At 38.7% G+C, this 18,998-nt stretch overlaps 2 protein-coding genes across 4 annotated transcripts; one reads left to right on the forward strand and one right to left on the reverse strand.

Annotated features, from left to right (window-relative positions):
• Positions 1 to 1,873: 1,873 nt before the first annotated feature.
• On the reverse strand, positions 1,874 to 11,969 carry LOC101863706. Its single transcript, XM_005111380.3, has 9 exons — positions 11,889 to 11,969; positions 10,869 to 11,007; positions 9,877 to 10,032; positions 8,795 to 9,038; positions 7,963 to 8,188; positions 7,219 to 7,294; positions 4,599 to 6,174; positions 3,769 to 3,839; positions 1,874 to 2,206 (listed from the first exon to the last, which is right to left on the reverse strand). Exons 1-9 carry the CDS (start codon positions 11,931 to 11,933, stop codon positions 2,004 to 2,006), a joined length of 2,736 nt encoding a protein of 911 aa, XP_005111437.1. The 5' UTR covers positions 11,934 to 11,969; the 3' UTR covers positions 1,874 to 2,003.
• Positions 11,970 to 12,008: 39 nt separating this feature from the next.
• On the forward strand, positions 12,009 to 18,333 carry LOC101863151 (protein N-terminal glutamine amidohydrolase). 3 transcript variants are annotated; one of them, XM_035973185.1, is made up of 7 exons: positions 12,009 to 12,111; positions 14,210 to 14,312; positions 14,874 to 14,976; positions 15,420 to 15,473; positions 16,103 to 16,248; positions 17,020 to 17,144; positions 18,042 to 18,333. In XM_035973185.1, exons 2-7 carry the CDS (start codon positions 14,236 to 14,238, stop codon positions 18,149 to 18,151), a joined length of 615 nt encoding a protein of 204 aa, XP_035829078.1. In that variant the 5' UTR covers positions 12,009 to 12,111; positions 14,210 to 14,235; the 3' UTR covers positions 18,152 to 18,333. The 3 variants fall into 3 exon arrangements, with proteins under 3 accessions (XP_035829078.1, XP_035829079.1, XP_005111433.1); XM_035973186.1 differs by lacking the exon at positions 12,009 to 12,111 and adding an exon at positions 12,481 to 12,568; XM_005111376.3 differs by lacking the exon at positions 12,009 to 12,111 and adding an exon at positions 12,487 to 12,643.
• The last annotated feature ends 665 nt before the right edge of the window (positions 18,334 to 18,998 follow it).

The raw sequence follows: 18,998 nt of genomic DNA on the forward strand, positions 1-18,998 counted from the left end.
TAAAAATATCTTGATACCGACTCTGAATAATTTTATGATTTTGATAGAGCAGATAGAACATTTAGTTTTTGACCTCGTGGTCTTAACTCGAAATGTCATGTAGAACTTTGTAACTCTGAGGTAGTGTCTGTGGTGTAGTAGTTCGTTTCTTTGCCATTACTTAAACACCAGAGTTCAATTGTGGTGTTGGGAACTCGGTTGTCTTTAGCTGGGATGCAGCTCAAGTAAAGTGACAATGAGGGGGGCCAAACAATGAGTCGTAGATCAGACCTGTCAACTTACAAGGTGTCCTCGGCTTTGTTGGAACGTTCTTTAAAAAAAAACAACTTAACAATGAACCCACTGCACACATGTGTGTAACAACGCACCTTGTAACCTTCCACACATGATATGTAGTTTTTTCTGCACTAATAATCTGATATAATGCATAATTCTAGCACTACTTTGCTATGAAAGTTATTTTAAAATTTTTTTTTATCTCGACCAAAAGTTCACAAAGACAGTTTGGTACAGGTTTATTTGTCCTGTCTAGTAGTATGGACATTTATATATATATATGTGAGGCGTGCTGACAAAATGAGTTGCTACTTGCAACCCAGAAATGGAGATGTTGGCCAAAAATCGACACTAGTGTCAATTTGTAGATTTTCTACAGAACGACTGATGCCATATTCTTTAACTATAACATACTTTTATTATTTCATACTTAGAAATTGTAAAAATTTCACCTATATATACAATATATAAGTTAATTTCCATACGGCTTGAATCCGAGAAGTAACTCATTTTGTCAGCACACTTCACAATATTATGCTTCTGTAACAACCTGACCGATTGGACCAGAGTACAACCAAAGATAGTACATAACAAGATGGGCCACTCAGCCAAAAAAGTGTCCGCAGGAAGTTCGCTCTTTGCTTCAGACGGTGCTGCAGTTTGTTTTGAAGCTCTGTTTCGTTTTTCCAGAAGAAGAGTAGGAATAGCACCTCCTTGCGTGCACAGATCGACTGCTGTTCATCAGCAGTTCGGGTTCGTTCAGTGCGGAGTTTTAGGGTTGTTTTTTTTAATGACCTCTCGCCTTTCATTTTAAAGTCAAATTAAACAAAGAAAACAATCACCCATTCCTCCGGAAGAGGTATTTTGTCAGCGTAACCATTTAAAAAAAGTGTTCTTCCGAAATTTATTTAAAAACTTGCTAGTTTCACTTTGATTTTTTAAACTCAAGTAGGGTAACTCTGTTCGCAAAGGGTGCGCATTTGCGAAGAGGGCGCCACCGAATTTTGAGGACACTTTTTTAATTGGCTCAAAGAGAGAAGTGGCCCCTCTTGTTATGTAGACTCTGGTACAACTTACAAGACTGAGCACGACTACCCTAACCTTTCTACTTTCTGTGCAGCAAACAAATAGCTGTGGTGTAGTGTATATCTCTGTTATCTTTTAGTTTTAGAAAGAGTTTTATGGCACTTGCAACACAATTAGGTCATGTAATTATGACAGAGTTAGAGGTGATACAACAAGAGGGTAACAAACACAAAAAAGGAGGAGACAAAAGTTAAAGGAGGATAGTTACTCTAGCTGTTACTGTAGAAGTAACACTTTAATTATGCACATACATCTGACCTGTTTGTGTTGGAAGTGCTGTAAAACTAAGACTTGAGCTACAGATCCTGTAGGCCTTTACGGGGCAGGATACAAGATGTGATGTCAGAAGACGGAGAGAAATCTCAAAGATTAAGGAATTTGGCGAGGTGCTTTGGACAGAGCATCTTCAAACTTAATACCTGTACAATGTAACAAGCACGTGACGCTACTCTTTCTGATGTGGTACTCCTGTTCCAACTAATCCAGCAATGACTTACACCAAACACACATGAAAAATAAATCTGCTTTATTGAAGAGTAAGTGACTAAGTGGGAGAGCAATGAATGCCAGCGGAGGGAAGAACCTTGCGGTAAACCGTAAAGTGTCTCGTCAAAGTCATCATAGTAACGTCCGAGGCCCCATCACAGGCCACACTCGCTGGCGTGGACCGTGAGGACGTCCTGAGGGAACTTGCGGAGACATATCGGGCACTCAGCGTAGTCCACGTCCTCGTCGATCAAGTACTCGTCCCGTGGGTGACCTTGACCTATAGCATCTGTGGCGTGGGTTCTACCAGCCTGGCACAGCAAGTAGTGATGCGGAAAAAAGTCGTCGGGAAAGAACTCTGAAAGACACAAAATATCCTTAATTTAATTGACTGACAGTATGATTGGGTATGTTTTAGTGATAGTGATACATTTCCATCAGCACAAGATAGACCTGTCCCCGCGGTTTTAAGCAAAAAAGATTATTTATGAAATTAAGCAAACTGAGCGAAAAAAATGTGAAATTATCTTTATTATGCGATTCTTTTAATATTTTAACATAGAATGATGAAGGAAAATAATCAGAAATTATGCATAAAAAAACCACGGGGACAGATACACTATTTTGGACAGCGGTTGCTGTGTTCCTGTGTAGTGCGGCCTACTTGGGGTGGCTGAGATAATAAAAAAATTAATAATTTCATTTATATAGCACATGACCACACTCAATAGCATGCTATAGATTAAAATTGAATGTAGGTCTACTTTACAACTATTCTTACCCCAAAAGACCTCAGAACACTCAAAAACATTCTCGGCTTCCCAATAGCAATCTCCAACAAAAAGGACAAGAAGCCAAGACATTCCTCAGATGGAAGCAAAAAGGAAAATCGGGAACAAGATTCCACTTATGTTTGATTCCCTTCTGACACTACTGACAGTAGACCACTTCTCCAAGGTACCAGTAGTTAAAAAAACAAAAACAAACGAACAAATTTAACACCAAGACAAAAAAAAAAAGAGCCCAAAACCATTAGATCACAGATGCTGATCAAGATCTTTTCTCTCAGTCTCAGTAAAAGTGCTATAACAAGAACGTCACTAAGCCGGACACTTTCTGCCTGTTAAGCAGATTTAGCGCAATGCATAGTTCATTCAATATGGTAGGGTCTACATGCATACAGGGGGAAAGTAAAAAAAACGGCCAGGACTTGATATCCTTTTACTTTCATGATAACAGGAATTTTGTGTTGTTGTTAAACAGAGTCAACTTTACATATTAATTTGCGAAAAGTGGAATGAATACAACCCAAACAAACATAAGTTGAAATCACGATGAGCAAGCAAAAAAAAAAAAAGGATGAGATTGGAAACTTCAAAAAACTGTGCATGTACCAGTCCAAACATGGCAGAATCGTGGCTATGAAGCAAATGAAATCAAGTCAAATCCTTGAGATTTTAATACAATTACATATACCACATTACCAGAAGCAATATTTGAGCGATGTTGCTAGTCAAGTTGTTCAGCTACTGGACACGTAAACGTGAGATTGCAGGCTCCGGCATTTAAGGCTCAGCCTGGGCCAACGGGCCAAAGCAGGAAAAAACTGGGTGAAATAAAATACCCAAGCTCTCAAAAGTGAGGCTAAAACTAGCACTACAATTAGCATATATATGTCACTAAAGGGCATTTCATGATGAGATGAAACGTTAGAGAAATCAAATTCCAGCTGGGCTAGAAAGATTAGTTTCCTTTTTAGTTTTTGCTTTCTCAAGTTTCAACTAACAACAGTGGTAACAGTGGTCCATATTCCTTGATTAATTCTGAGTCAACTCATGGGTCAGACTAACACTGCTTATGTCACAGACCTTGCCCGTGGCCCATAGTTTGCCCATGGCTGGTCCAGATAGTTCAACTTACCGAAGCATTTGTCGCAGAATGTCTGAACATCATCGTTGCTGGTTCTGTCTTCTGACTCTTCTACCTGCGACCTGAAAACAAAAATACAAATACAAGTGTCAGCAATATATCATAGATTACTACAAGTTCTGTTTTCTATTTTAAAAGACACCAGGAGTCTCAAAAAAAAAGAGTACCCATTAAAATGACAGAAGCTCCATTAACTTTGGATCAATTTCAACAAAACTTGGAGCAAATCAAAGTAAACCAAGGGGGCTTCAAATTTGTCGATAATTTGAAAAAAAAATCAACGTATGTGTTTGAGAAATATCAAGTTTTACGAATCGTAATCAAAACTGAGTGAAACACAAAACCAAGTCAGTTCTTAAAAATCAACCACAGTGCAATGGAGAACAAATTTATTCATGTTTAAAATTGACATTGCCAAATAAACTCAGTGAAGGTGGTGGCTATTTAAAAATTGTATGCTCTAGGTGTTGACCATTTCTCTTCAGACAAGCTCAAACACGCAGCTGGAAAATTCAAATAACCCTGTGGCATGTTTCTAGGACAGGTCGATCCTTTCAACTGTTTGACTGTGTTTCTTCTCCAAAACCCCCTAGAACTTTATCAGCAAAGTGAGAAATTGTTCTTGAAACATTCTTATATTTCAAACAAGCCGAAGGTAACACAATGTATTTCCAAAATCAGCTACACATTTTATACTGAGAGGACTGTTTCCTAAAAGAGCATGGCAAAAAAATTACACTAATTAGTACATTTATATATATGAAACGTTTTACCAAAATATATATAACATAACAACAGCGACAGTTTGTGAAACAACTTACTTGCCCCTGCCTCTGCCAGCAGACTTCCTTCCCCTCTTCCTGTTTCCACGCCCTCGTCCAGACGCCTCAGATCCTCTCCTTCCTCTTCCGCGATCTCCCCCTGCACAATCTGACTCGGCTCTCCACGGGCTGTCCTGAAGCTCAGAACTCCGATTTAAACGATTGTTTTGATCACACGTTTTGGGAAATGACACGTTTCCCCCAAATTTTCTGTTCTTGTTCCTCTTCAGGGATAACGCATCACTGACGTCGTTTGCGATATCCTCACTTTTGTCCTCACCGACCCTCATCACAAATCCCGAAAGTTCGCCAGCAAGCTCGTTTTCTGAATGCCTGTTCGACTTTTTTGATTTGGTAGTAGATGAGTACATCCGGTAGACTCTTCCCCCGGGGCTGTCGGCACGTCTGTTTATTCTGGTTGTTGTGACCTCCGTGAAGGGTTTGGGCTGTTGGGTCATCTGGCTATCTTCAGCATTATTCTCAACTATTTTTGACTCAGCATCACAAGTTGACTTCCTGTCGTTGATTTTCTTGCCAGGGGTCAGAGATTGCGTCATCGTTTGAGAGTCGGTGTCCTCCTCCTCACTGCTTATCAAAGAGCAAAAATCTTTGAGCAAATCCAAACTATCCTGATTGAGTTTCCTTCGCTTTCCTCGCCCCTTTTTCTTATTGTCATTTTGTTTCCTCCTGCGCTTCTTTTTCTTTGGTTCAGACAGAATAAGATTGTCTTCATTAGCATCTGGACTTTTTGTGCAAACACGTTCTTTTTCATCACCGTAGCTCTTCGGTTTGGAGGAATCAAGAACTACCCCTTCCCCATACAGTTTGGCGTACGATCGATTCACTTCCGCAAGCGTTCTGCAAGGGGCTGATGGGTCAGCTTTCTCCGAAATCCGAGTGTCAGAAACATCACAGTCAATTCCATCGTCATCTTCGTGGTACGAGACACTTGATAAAGATTCCACATCATCGACGCCGCCACTCAGATCACTATCATCACTGTTATCGTCTTTGTTTGTATCAGAAACGTTTGATTTAGCACCAATCACAGGTTTAACTAACACTGACAGAGGGGACTTCAGCGCAGATATGTTCATCATTTTTGAACCGACTTTATTTCCACCAACAGGAGAAGGTGAAGGTTTTGCGGCTGACTTAGAAATCACAACGGGAGACTTGGACTTGTCTATCGGGGGTTTCACAACAGTGAATGTATCGTCGTCTTTACCAGCACGCAGTGATAAGGTGGGAGAAGCTGCACTGACTGAACTGACCTTTGACGCTGGTGACCTTTTGACCATAGCAATGTTCTCAGACGTCGATGACCTTTTTACCGCAGCTACATTCTCAGACGCCGATGACCTTTTGACGGCAGCTATGTTCTCAGACATCGACGACCTTTTGACCGTAGCTATGTTCTCAGGGGGTTGAAGGTCAAAGATAGATGTGCTTTCCTTCTCACCAGGATTTGAATCAAATAAACCACAGATGTAATTTTGACAAACTTCTGAAAAAGTTCGTTTCTCCTCTATTGTCAGTTTCCTTTTTATCCTCCTCTCGAATTTATGCCGCAAATCTGCGGAAAAAAAAAGAACAAAACAATCCAGTCTAAATGAAATTAGAAAGTACAAAAGGCAGACATATTAATATCATATTTCATCATACTGCAATCATGACATAAATCACTTATCACAGATTTTTATCAATTAGCAAAATGCTTTCTAATTTCATGTACTCTCACTGACTCAAGTTACATCATAAACATCTGTCAGTGCATTCACATCATTTTTTTCAAAGCATTGGTAAGCTTTTCCTGTAAGGACTACTGTGAATGGTGAGTTTGTCAATTGCAAAAGGCATGAAACAAGTGTTTCAGACATGGTGACCAAACAGCGAACCAGTGATTTTTAAAAACCTGCTTCGTTATGTCATCATTAGATTAGGATATCATTACAAGGAATCTGCAGAACAGTAACAGACCAAGCCAAAAGAAACACTGAAGAGGCGCAGGAGAAGAAGACGGTCCTCATATGTTGAATTATAATTAATCTGTCCCCATGGTTTTATGCACCCCCATACTTTAGCCAAATTTGATAATTTTTTGCTTAATTTCTAATTATTTTTCTTTATCATTCTTTGTTAAAAATTAACAGAATCGCATAATTTCACATTTTTGGGCTCAGTTTTTCATAATTTCTAATTTTTCTTGCATAAAACGATGGGGACAGATTAATATACAGTCAAACCTGCTCTAACGGATGTCTGTCCAAAAAGGCATTTTCCCCATTATGTGTTTTAGATACACAGTATAACAAGGATAGCTTGAATTCATCAGGACCGGCCTCGGTAGTTTGAGGGATCCATAGTTTGAGGGATATCTTACAAAGATAAAAAAGAAAAGAAAAAAATCCGAGACCGCAGGCACAGTTCCACGGATGCGTGATCTTGAGTCTTCTGTGTTCGACCTATCCGTGTTCTACTGTATAATGACACGGTCTGGGACAAACACTTTTCTCTTCCAAAACTAAAAGTGAAGCAAACAAAAATCACAATGCTGTCGACCTCGTCTTACTGAGCACAAGTTCATCTAGCTACAGGATACCCATAAAACATCTCTCACCTGCAACAGTGACTTGATCTATATCACATTTTGACACCTCTAGGGTTGGAAAGAAATGCTCCATTTCTTTTTCAATCTGAAATTTAAAAAAACCAAAAACAACTATATTACATTAATCAATGAGGCGAAAGAACACCATTAAAAAAAAAAGGATCTGACTGGTTGGACAGGAAGAGGAAGTAAGCCCAACAGTATGAAGAACACTTTTATTTTTAGAAAACGGTCAGAAAGGGCCACGCTGACTTTCCTGGCTAGTGGACTGTGGTCAGTGGGCCGTCTGTTGCGTACGCCTGACCTAGATATTACAACATACCATACATGAAGTCTGTTAAGTTTTTAACAAGGATTTCGTGGCACTTGCAACACAAACAGGTCACATAAGTGCTGGAGATTTGAGGTGTTATTAGACTAATATATTTAAACAAAAGGAGAAGCGATAAGGACAATAGATGTTTGATAAAAAAGAAGGAGCAAACTTACCACCAACAACCTGCACATGAATCTTCGAAACAGGAAATGGTATAAAACAAAACAATGTGATGCTGAGTACAGTCGGTGAATTCAGAACAAGAATGAACACCAACAAGAACGGAAACAAGAACTTCGAAACTTGCAGACAGCGATATACCGACACATCACATTTCTGCGCAAATTAGACCCTGTTATAGCCAGGTTCATAGTACTTACACTTATAGAGAAAAAAAAAAGGGATTTGATTTATCACTGTACGTTTAAACCACTTACCGGTACTGACTGTTTTTTGGCCAGATGTTCTGAGAACAATCGTCGATGGGGTGTTGGAGAGTAGCGTCTCGCAGACGGACTGAACAGACCGGCAGACTCAGAAGCTTTCATCACGATCTGAGCCGTGCGGGAGAGGGATTGTTCTTGCTCGCAGCCTCCTTCTGAGCTGCCGGACATTTTGAGTAACTTGTGCTTCAGCTGACCCACGTGCTCCTTTTTCAGCTGACTGTCAGGAAAAACAGAAAGAAAAAGTATTCAGAGACAATGTGTATAAAATTTGCTCATTATTATATATATATATATGAAGTTTGAATTCATAGATCAATATATATATATTTTTAAAAAATCAGTTTCATTGTGACAATGGGCCAAATGTAAAATGAAGCAAAAAAACAAAAACAACAACAAACTTTTTAATGGACTTTTGATCACAAAAATTCTTGAGAAATCAACTTTGTTATTGAGAAGTACATTTTGCATCTTTGACATAGCTTTTAAAGAGTAAAAATATTACAAGTACTTGGGACTTCAGAAAGTGAACATTTCAGACAAGAGACTGTATCTAATCTGAATATATATTTTACCAAGGCTTTACTGTAAACTATTTTACACAAAATGTATCATTTTGAAGGCTTGACTGGGCGCTCATAAGACCTTAAGCAGTTGCGAGCGCCATAAAACACTTACACAAAAAAAAGAAAAAAGGCTTAAACTTAGTATTTTGTCCTGTTCCATCATAATACTGAAAATATATCAGAATTAGTACTTACTAGCACATAGTCCTGCCCCATCATAATATTGAAAAAAAAGAAAAATTAGAATGAGTACTTACTCCACGCTCTTGCTTCCTCCAAAGAAATGTTTCTGAATGGCCGTCACGTTGGGCGTGGAAGTCTTGCCTGTTGGGGTTCTCAAGCCGGTAGTTTTGTTCTGGGAAACTGTATCTGGCTGACTCTGATTGCTGCTTTTGATGCGAATGAAAGAAACGCCAAACTGCACGTCTTTCCGGTAAGGCTGTCGACAGATGACCTGGAGCCGATCCCACTTCTGACTAGCGACAGCCGTTGAAAAATCACCTTGGAAAAAAAATGGCACAATTAATCAAGATAAGACACTCTCGAAACAATTTTTGTTGCAGACTATAGTAAAATAGTTACCAACATCATCTTTTCAAATACAGACAATTATCACATCCAAAAGAATTTTTTTTGGTTCAATACATTCCCATTTGATGAAACTTGTGGTTCTACTAAAGAGGGAATAGAAGAAAAATTCAGAAAGTGTGACTGCCGTAGAAACTAGCTAAATTCACCATTGATGTCATTATTAAGTTCATTCCATGCAATGCCTTAAGATACAAAAATCAATTGCCAAAGGCAGTAAAATCACTTTAAGAAAGGGGAAATTATTTTGAAGTACAGAAATAGAAACAAAAAAAAGTCAATATTTGCGCATGGAATAGGAAAGAAATTTGGTCGCTTTTAAGCACACGTGGGCTATCCCGAAAAATGCTGTTTTGGGAAAATCAAAGGTAAACTTTTTTGCCCCTTGTTCAGTTTCCTTAAAATACAAGGAGAGTTTTCTCTATAACCAAACAAATATACACACCAATGAAACCAAACTACTGCTATAGGTAGGGCAATGCCCACTTTTGGTGTAGGTCAAGATTTCTGGAAACCCCCGAAATCTAGGTTAGCCCACTTGTCCTTAATAGCGACCAATTACAACAACACGATGTCTGTTAAGAAGAGCGACAAAAAAAGCATGACAACAGGCTCCGGTAATTGTGTGTAGAAAAATGAGATTTAAAAATAGGAAGAAGACTAAACCCTGAGTCTACTGAGACAAAATGAAATGGAACTCCCAAGTGTCACCAACTGTTGAAAAAACCTCATATCATCTTGTCTGACTTACTCTTTGAGAACATTTTTGTGCTGTTGGTGGCTCGGCTCAGTTGGCAGTCCACGGGCGACATCAGAGTCGTCGTCGGGGTGAGAGATTCGAACTCTGCGCTCTGTGGCCAGTCGGAGCAGCCCACACGCACTTCTACGCTCGCACACCACACCGTACCTGGGAGGAGAAAACCATTGTAACTAAGGCGGTTAAAGTTAAAGAGAACGGGCCTAAATATCCATCAATAAAAACTTATTTCTTCACATCCTAAAAGGTTTATGAAGGTAGAAATGGATGTGACAATCACCACCACCAACACTGAGGAGAGTCAAATCTGAAACAATATGATTTGCCATTTCTTTGCTCGGATACAGTAAAAAAAAAATCTCTACCGGTACATATAGTAGGCCCCTATTGTCCAGGTCTTTCCCTGTCACTGTCACCCATCTGTTTAAGTTCTCTGATTAATTCCATGAGAATAGAGAAAGAAAAAGAAACATTAAATTATTCATAAATCATAAACAGTTATGGTGACATATGAGAAGCTTTTCAACATGATTCCTAATGCTGTTTAAAAAAAAATTATATCACAGTTTTAGACAGTTTGTGTATTATATTTCAAAATGGTCTAAAAAGAAACACATGGCATGTTACCAATACATACCACTGTTACAGATTACAATATTTACACTGAAAGTGGTATCAGAGTCAGAGAGTTTCTTCTTATCTTGGCTGTGAACTAAAACTGTCACAGTTTCAGTTACCACAATCCGCAATGTTCACTCATTAAATCAGTAAAACAATCAAATTACAATTTAAAATGATATTTTTACATCAACAATAAGCTACAACCTACACATGCACCAAAAATATATGACTACAGTCTACACTGACGCTACTACTACAAACAATAAATTACAGTCCATAAAAATCAACAAAGAAAATATTACATCAATCTACACTGAAACAACTACGGTGCTTAAATTTAAAGTTCAATAAGTTGCAGTCGGTACCAATGTCAATATAAGCCAGCTGGCAGGGTTCATCCAGTTGAAGCACAAGCTCTATCTTCCCACTACGGTCTTTGGAGCTAGACAACCAGCGTTTGAAGCCATCACTTGTGATCAGGTTACTTGCTTTGTGGTTGTCATCCTGTTCAGGAGAGAAGGGTATATAATATGATATATATAAGCTTCAACTAAAGTTGTGAAAGTCCAAGGAAATATTACATCATGACTAAAAAGAAGCTTCTTGAATGATAAAAAAGAATTTATTTTGAGTACAATCAGATCAGCAAGAATAAAAAAAAGTGTGTAACTAAAAAAGTCTGACTAAAAAAAATCTGAAAAGTGCCTGCACCAATTGTTTAACAAGTAAGGGCCAGCACACCCCTCCCTCCCCCCCCCTAACCAGATAAAAATAGCAAAAAAAGTTTTGGTGCACGCAACTGCGTGCGTGGCGTATAGATCTATATAGCAAAATTTTTTATTGTTGCACGCAATTGTGCGCGTATACATCTAGATCTATCTAGATCTAGAGTTAGATCTAAAATCTAGATAGATCTATATCTAGAATTCTAGATCTCTAGTCTGTCTACACTACACTCTCTCCCCGTGTAGCCTTCACTTGATCTACACTGAGACTGAATACCAGTACTGAACTGAGTTGACAAAAATAAAAGGACTAGGTCTAGATCTAGATCTAGATCTATATTAGTCTTTGTTCCACCTGTTGTGTCAACTTGTTGTGTTCTTCGTAATGAGTTGTTGACTTCAGTCTGTACTGTAGTCCTGTTCTCTGTACTTATAATAGTATCTACTCCCAATAATATATATAACTTATTTCGTGTTGCATGATGATGCATGCATTATCATGCATGTTTCAGTCAGTCAGTCAGCCTAGAGTCTGTGATCGCCCTATTTAGCTAAATACGTTTCGGGGCCAACAAAACATTAGCTCCTCGGAACTTCGGGCATCTCAAGTACATATCTAGGAAATCAACAATTTTAAACTAAAATAATTAAGAAGCTCACCTGGGATGAAAATGAAACGATGTACTTTATTTTCACCGGCGCCATTTTGTTATTTTGTGTTTCCCGGGAGAATTATTAAAATGTAGAATTACTTCCAACACAATCACCGAAACGCAAAATGACAAAATGGATAGCGAATTTCCAGATCTTACGCTGTTTTCCCCCTTAAACAAGGTTCTGGAACTTACAAAATGGGAGATGCTTTAAAAATATTATGAAACAGGTATTACTGTTTTAGTGGCTCACGATGGACACCACTGATTGTATATTTATAATTTATATTTTCGATATCAGGACCTAACACTTATTAATTTTTTAATTGCTGAGGCATAAACAAGGGGGAAATCATGTAGGTATGCCAATTAAGTTTTGCAATTGTATATCGAAATTTTTTAAAAAAAGTAACCAAATAAATCGAAAATATAATAATATTGTTCTAATTGTTAGATGTATAAATGGAGTTATAACATTTTGAGCCAGAGAATGCGATTCAGGCAGAATAAATATAATTTAAAAGAATGCCCTCCAAAAAAATAAACTTTACAAAAATTTATTCATAACAGTAATTTTCGCACAAATAATCTCCGGCATGGTCCTGACCTGCAATGACAACAACAACAACAATAACTAACTCAGCTGGCAGTTGCAGTCCCACAACACAGTGTGATTTCGTTTGCTGTGTACGATATAACATTTAAATGTTAAACTCCTGAAGGGAAGCTGAAGACTTAAGTATTTTTTTTTTACAGGAAAAGGTATATTTGCATGCTCATACTGCCTTTACTTTTTGCAAGTCCAAGTTACGACAGACACTATCGAGTATCGTAGCGCCTACACACTACACACTGGCTAAATTTGTCGCTGACATTGATTCTCATTGAATTTTTTAGACAGAACTACACATGATGAAGATAGATCTCTACTATACTACTAAGGCCTACCCTTGACTCTAGCCCTAGACACACATTCTCCCACAAAAGTTAAGCTGCTGTCAGAGGGGAGGACTTCGATAACGAGCGACCACTATACTATATACTATCATATGAGACAGAGCAGAATTTAGGGTTAGGGTAGGCTTGGGGTCAGGCCTCTTCTTTATTGTGTTTGATGGGGTGGTCGCTCGTTACGGAAGTCCTTCCTGTCAGATGGGTCTCTTTATATTGTAACTCTGGCCCCTGGTCCCACGACGAGGCCGGGCAAGTGTATTTTTTGCTCACCGAATGTACCCTGCTGACCCTTGCTTTCCTGTGGGCAATGGGTCCCGAATCGGCGATTGTTAAGATTCCCGCGTTTAATTCCGATTTGCGTTTTTCACAGCCTCAGGCCATGTTTCGCTTTGGTCCCTTCTTACCGGGAGAATTTAGGGTCAGGGTTAGGGTTTTAGTTTTAGGGACCAAAGCGAAACATGCCTGAGGCTATGAAAAACGCAAAGCGAAATTACACGCGGAAATCTTAACAACCACCCCCGAATCAGCCTGGCACCGCTTAGCTTACAGTACACGTGTCAAGCATCAACAGGTCCCATACTTCTGCAACCGATGTAGTCAATCATTTTAAAATTACTTTTATGTGATTAATACTTTGCGGTCACTTACCGCAAAAATGTGACTGTGAAAATTATCCGTTTCTGTCACTTGACACAGTTCTGTGACAGGCCTGAGAAGTCCCATTTCAATCACTCTCCTGGCTGGGTGACCAGATCATGGGATATTTTGTACTGAGTTGCTGATTACCTCAACATCTACCAAGAGTGAATTTATCTGCGGTAATAAGACTAAGAATAGTCATTATGAAATAATTTGAAAAGGAAGTATAAAGTGAATCTTCTGAAAAGCTATTTAACACTTTGCAGTCCCACAGCCAGCAACTCAGTGTAATATTATTTTATTGAAATTTTGTATTTTGGCTCAATTGAAACACCTTTTCCTTTAATTTAAAAGTACATTAAATTTTTTGTGTGGATTTTACTCAATATTGTTTTATTAAAGGCACAATAAATTTTAATTTTCAGTTTCCAAGTGACTCTCAAGCTATGGAAGTCACCAAACTTTGGTGGTCATTTTCTGGCTAATTTTACCTTTGACACCAGATGACCCCCACCTCCATAAATAGTAAATATCTCGACTTCTATTCAAGATAGATGCAGGTATTTTTTCATCAAAAGCAAGATACGTGAACAAGCTTTAAGAATATACTGAACTCCACACGCCGAAAAATTGAAGGGTGCCTGGTTCCACCGAGTCGTGACATATATATGTATGACTTGAGGTAAAGTGCATTGAGTATCTATAGGTCTTAATTATTATTTCTTTGTCTTTCAGATCTTTTTGCGTCGTGAGAAGAAAAGATGTCGATAGAAGAAAACAAGGTCACATCGGTGGTTCCTTCAGAAAGAGAGCAGTGCACCTACACAGCATGCTACTGGTGAGTACTTGGCGTTGTGCTTGTTTGTTTAAAATTTTTATCTCTTTTGAGATAGCGGTACCTTTTTTTCACATTATCTGATCCTAATCTTTTATGTTTACAAGGAATATAATATTATTGTACGTTCGGGTGTGCATGGTGAGTATTTTTCTCTTTTGAGATCAGTACCTCCTTTTTCACAACTCTCTGATCCTAATCTTTTGTTTACGAGGAATGTATTGTGTGTGAGGGTGTGCATGGCAAGTCTTTTTCTCTTCTTCTAGAATTTTAAGGGGCTAGTCTTCTGCTGCACTAAAGACAAAACTAGGGAGGAAGGCTATTTTATGTTGTCAGGTTTTTTATGCCTACCTACAAAAATGGTGAAGGTGTGGATGCTATTTTAGTTTACAAGCGAGCTCACTTCAATGTTACGTGCACGTTCTCTGACTACTTCTCTTTTGTCTAAGGAAAAAAGATGAATTTGTTTAAATAATCAAATTGAAATACACATCCTGACATATTAGTTAATAGTAAAATATAATTATTGCTGTATTTTTTTCTTCACTTTTTATCTTTATACAGTGAAGAAAATGTTTGGAAGCTGTGTGCCTTGGTAAAAGATTCATGTCCCGAGGAAGAATTCAACAAATGCAGCTGTGTGTTCATATCTAACGATAAGAGACAGGTAAAAAACCTATCTACAATTTATAACTATTCTTTACCTCTTTACAGTGCACATTTTAGTGAGAGAACTGAGGTTTTGCACGTGCTGATTTAGATTTGTTGTCACAAACATGACAGTTTTCTTTTGGTGTACACCAGTGTCTAGAGCTTTAACCAATATGGCGCCTTCCTAGATGAGCTCAGATGAGGTTTTATTGGATTTATTTGTCATTAGACTTGCACATTCAACATTGTATTTGGCTGCTAGCGGTACCGCTTTCAGTTGAATTATGGTAAACATTTGTTGCAAGAAGTGAGTTTAGGTTTGACATGCTTGCATTGGTTAAAAAGATTGCTAAAAATCCCCAATTTTTTAAATGATTACCTTCTTGGCTTCAGGAATAATTAGTTCTGTGTCGATTTTTTATTCATATTAATTATCAGTGATGTTGTCTTTCTGAACAGATTCCTCTATGGCATCAGAGAGCTGGCAAGAACCCTGAGCGGCTTGTTGTATGGGTATGTCCAGTTATTGTTCAGTTTTCTGACAATTTTTTCAGGTGTTGTTGTCAATGTCCCAGTTTTATCAGGTGTGTTTTTTACACGATATATCGGAACCCCACATGCGGCATGACAAACAGCTGTCTATAACGTACTGGTGTAGGGGGAGCACACGAAAAGTAGCAATTTTGTTTTGTCCGAACGACTTCTGAACATCAGGGGGATTAATTTGTTAACTTAGTTAAAAAACAATTTGGTGTACGTTGGTTGCTTTCCTTTATTTTGTTAATTTTACCCTTTGTCTTTAGCAACACAGTTTGCTGTCCTTTATTTATCAATAACTATAAATAAGTGAGAGAAAAAACCATAACACCCCCTCCCCCCCCCACCCCCAACCCCCGTACGCATACAAACCCACACACATGCGCAGACATGCGTGCTTGCAACGCACCCTCTTGTATCTTTCTCGGAACACACCATTTATCTCCCCTTTTTGTTTCTCTCTCTCTCTCTCTCTTCCTCTCCCTCTTCCCCGCTCTCTCTCCCCCCGCCCCCTTCCCTTTTAGTTCCTTGTGTTTTCTTCTTCTGGCCTTGTCATATTGCTGAACTCCCCAACATGACCCATTATTTCTCCCCGACTGTCGCAGGACTACCACGTCATCATGGTGTATAACGAGAAAGAGTCGCCTCTGGTCTATGACCTCGATACAGAGCTCAGCTTCCCGTGCCACCTCAAAGAGTACGCTGCCGCGGGGATCGGTGATGAGAAGTCGATGCACTCCAAGTACAAGAGGTCAGCTGTGCTGTATGTCTCCGAGGTCTTTGTGTCTCTAGCAGTCGTGCTGTTTTCTAAAATCGATAAGAGTAGGCTTTGGCGGCCTGCGGTTGCGAACCCTGTAAAACACTTTTTATTTTTAAATTAAAAGAAAGCAAGTCACGCTGTTTTTGTTATAAAAAAAGAAGTGTGGAAATAGTAATAGTCGTCAAATTCTTTTGTGACGAAACAAAAGAACTTTGGAAAACCGGTTTTGATATAGTCAAACTACCCATGTGAAAAAAGAATAAATATATGGGTTGGTGGAAAAGTTTACATTAAGGGGAAACTTGTTTGTTCTTGATAAGTGTGTTTGCTTATTTACCTTTTGTTTTTTTGTTAGTACACATACAGCTGGCAAGAAATGTTGTTTTTTTCTCTCCTTTTCTTTCAATTCTATTTTTGCTTTTTCATATCTTCCTTTTAAACCTTTTCTGTATTTTTCTCAATTACTCTTTAAGAACACTCACGACATGCGTTGCTGTCACCCGAGTGACTGTGTGGGTGGTTGGTGGGTGCTCTGGTGTGGTTTGCTTCTTCTTTCCTATGAAACATCTATCATCCTTATCTCCCCTTCTTCTTTTTTATGTTTGTTACTCTCTTGTAACACCTCTAATTCTCTGGCACTCATATGACCTTATGCTGTTGCAAACGCCGTAAAACCTCTACTAAAACTAGCTAAAAAAAAACTGAGTGACTGTACTTTTCTCTGAGGCATTTTGACAGACTTTAACTTTTTTTTCTTTCCAGAATGTTTCGCGTGATTCCCGGCCAGGAGTTTCTGTCCACCTTTGCCTCTGACCGGTCCCACATGCTGGACAAAGAGGGAGGCTGGATGTCTCCCCCACCGGACTACCCCCCCATCAAGACTGAGGGTACGTACAAATGTACGCCGTGTCTTTTTGGCTGAGCTGTTTCTCTGTGTGCGACTGGTTACTTGTCCTGATTATTTTCTATTTAATACAAAGTTTCATAATTTATCTGTATTTTTTTTTAGTTTGAAATTTTATTTATTTATTATTTAATATTATTTCGAAATTTTTGTAATTATTTTATCAAATGTTTTAATTTTATTCATTCATTCATTCATGAATTTATTTTATTTTATCTTATTTGATTCTTTTTTTTTTTTATTTAAAAAAAATCTGTTTTGTTTTATTTTATTTTATTTTAGTTTATTTAATTTAATTTGATTTATAATTTTTTTTGTTTTGACTTATTTTATATTTTTAATTTTTTTTATTTTTTAATTTTGTTTTTTTTTGGGGGGGAGGGAAATCATGCTTTATTTCCCCCTTTTTGTGTTCTGCTGATTCAGAACCTTGTATGTGCTCATGTTTATATATAGGGGTATGCTTGTCTCAGTTGTCTTCTAGTGTCTGTGATACAGTTGGTTATGCCTTGACCCTAATCTTCAAGTTTACAGTTTGGTTTTCATTGTGTACCTGTAATTTTTCGTGTCCGTGGATGATTTACTCCCGTAAGCCTCCCTCTCCTCCCCTCTCCCTCTCCCCCTTCTCACTCTCTCTCTCCCCCCCGTTGTGTTTTTTTCTTCCCGCTCCCCCTTCTCTTTCATGGCTTTCCCCTCCCCCTCCCTCTCCCCCCTTTCTCTTTCATGATCTCTCTCTCTCTCTCTCTTCCTCCCCCTCCCTATCCCCCCCTTTCTCTCTCATGATCTCTCTCTCTCTCTCTCTCTCTCTCTCTCCCCCCCCCCCCATCTCTCTCCCCCCTCTCTCTCTCACTCTCTCTCTCACTCTCTCTACAATCCACAGCCTCCAGCAACAACATCCAAGAGTTCATCTCCATGGACAAGAGCGTCAAGCACGGCCAGGTCTACAATCTGAGCGGGTTCCTTCACAAGTTTGACACCAGCCTCAGCTAACCAACGGCTGCCACGTCACCCCCCCCCCGGACGACCCCCATCTTCTGCTGCAGCTGTGATATATTCTCATGTACAGAAAGTAGTTGTTGAATATCTATGTACCGAAAGTAGTTGTTAATTGGTCGCTTTTAAGGACAAGCGGGCTAACCCAGATTACGGGGGTTTCCAGAAATCTTGACCTACAGCTCACCATAAGTGGGCACTGCCCTACCTATAGGAGAAGTTTGGTTTCATTGATGTGTATATTTGTTTGGTTATAGAGATAACTCTCCTTGTCTTTTAAAGAAACTGAACAAGGGGCAAATACTTTTCCTTCGATTTTCTCAAAACAACATTTCTCGGGATAGTCCACTTGTGCTGTAAAGCGACCAAATATCGCGACCTCAGTGCTTTCTTGTCCTGTCTCCATTTTTAATAACTGAGAAAACAGTTCATAACAAAGAGTGAGCTTCAGAAGAAGTCACATTTTCAATGTTAAAGAAATGGAGATAGGACAAGAAAGCACTGAGGTCGCGATATTTTTTCATTTCTTCCACGTCAGTAGTAGAAGTCTGACTTTTTAATTAGTCTTTGGTAGTTAACAATAGTAACATAATTCCATTTTGATGTCCGTTATAAATATGAGGTGTGCTGACAAAAGGAGTTACTTCTTGCAATCCACAAATGGAGATATCGGCCGAAAATAGATACCTGGGTCAAATTTGCAGATTTTCAATCGATGCCATTTTCTTCAAGCTTAACATGTTTTTTATTATTTCATGCTTATAAATTGTATAAACTCCACCTATTAACCTGACACATTTATTTCCATGGGGCTAAAATCCGAGGAGTAACTCATTTTATCAGA

The sequence above is a fragment of the Aplysia californica genome, unplaced genomic scaffold (genome assembly GCF_000002075.1).
Source record: "Aplysia californica isolate F4 #8 unplaced genomic scaffold, AplCal3.0 scaffold01051, whole genome shotgun sequence".
Taxonomy (NCBI): domain Eukaryota; kingdom Metazoa; phylum Mollusca; class Gastropoda; order Aplysiida; family Aplysiidae; genus Aplysia; species Aplysia californica.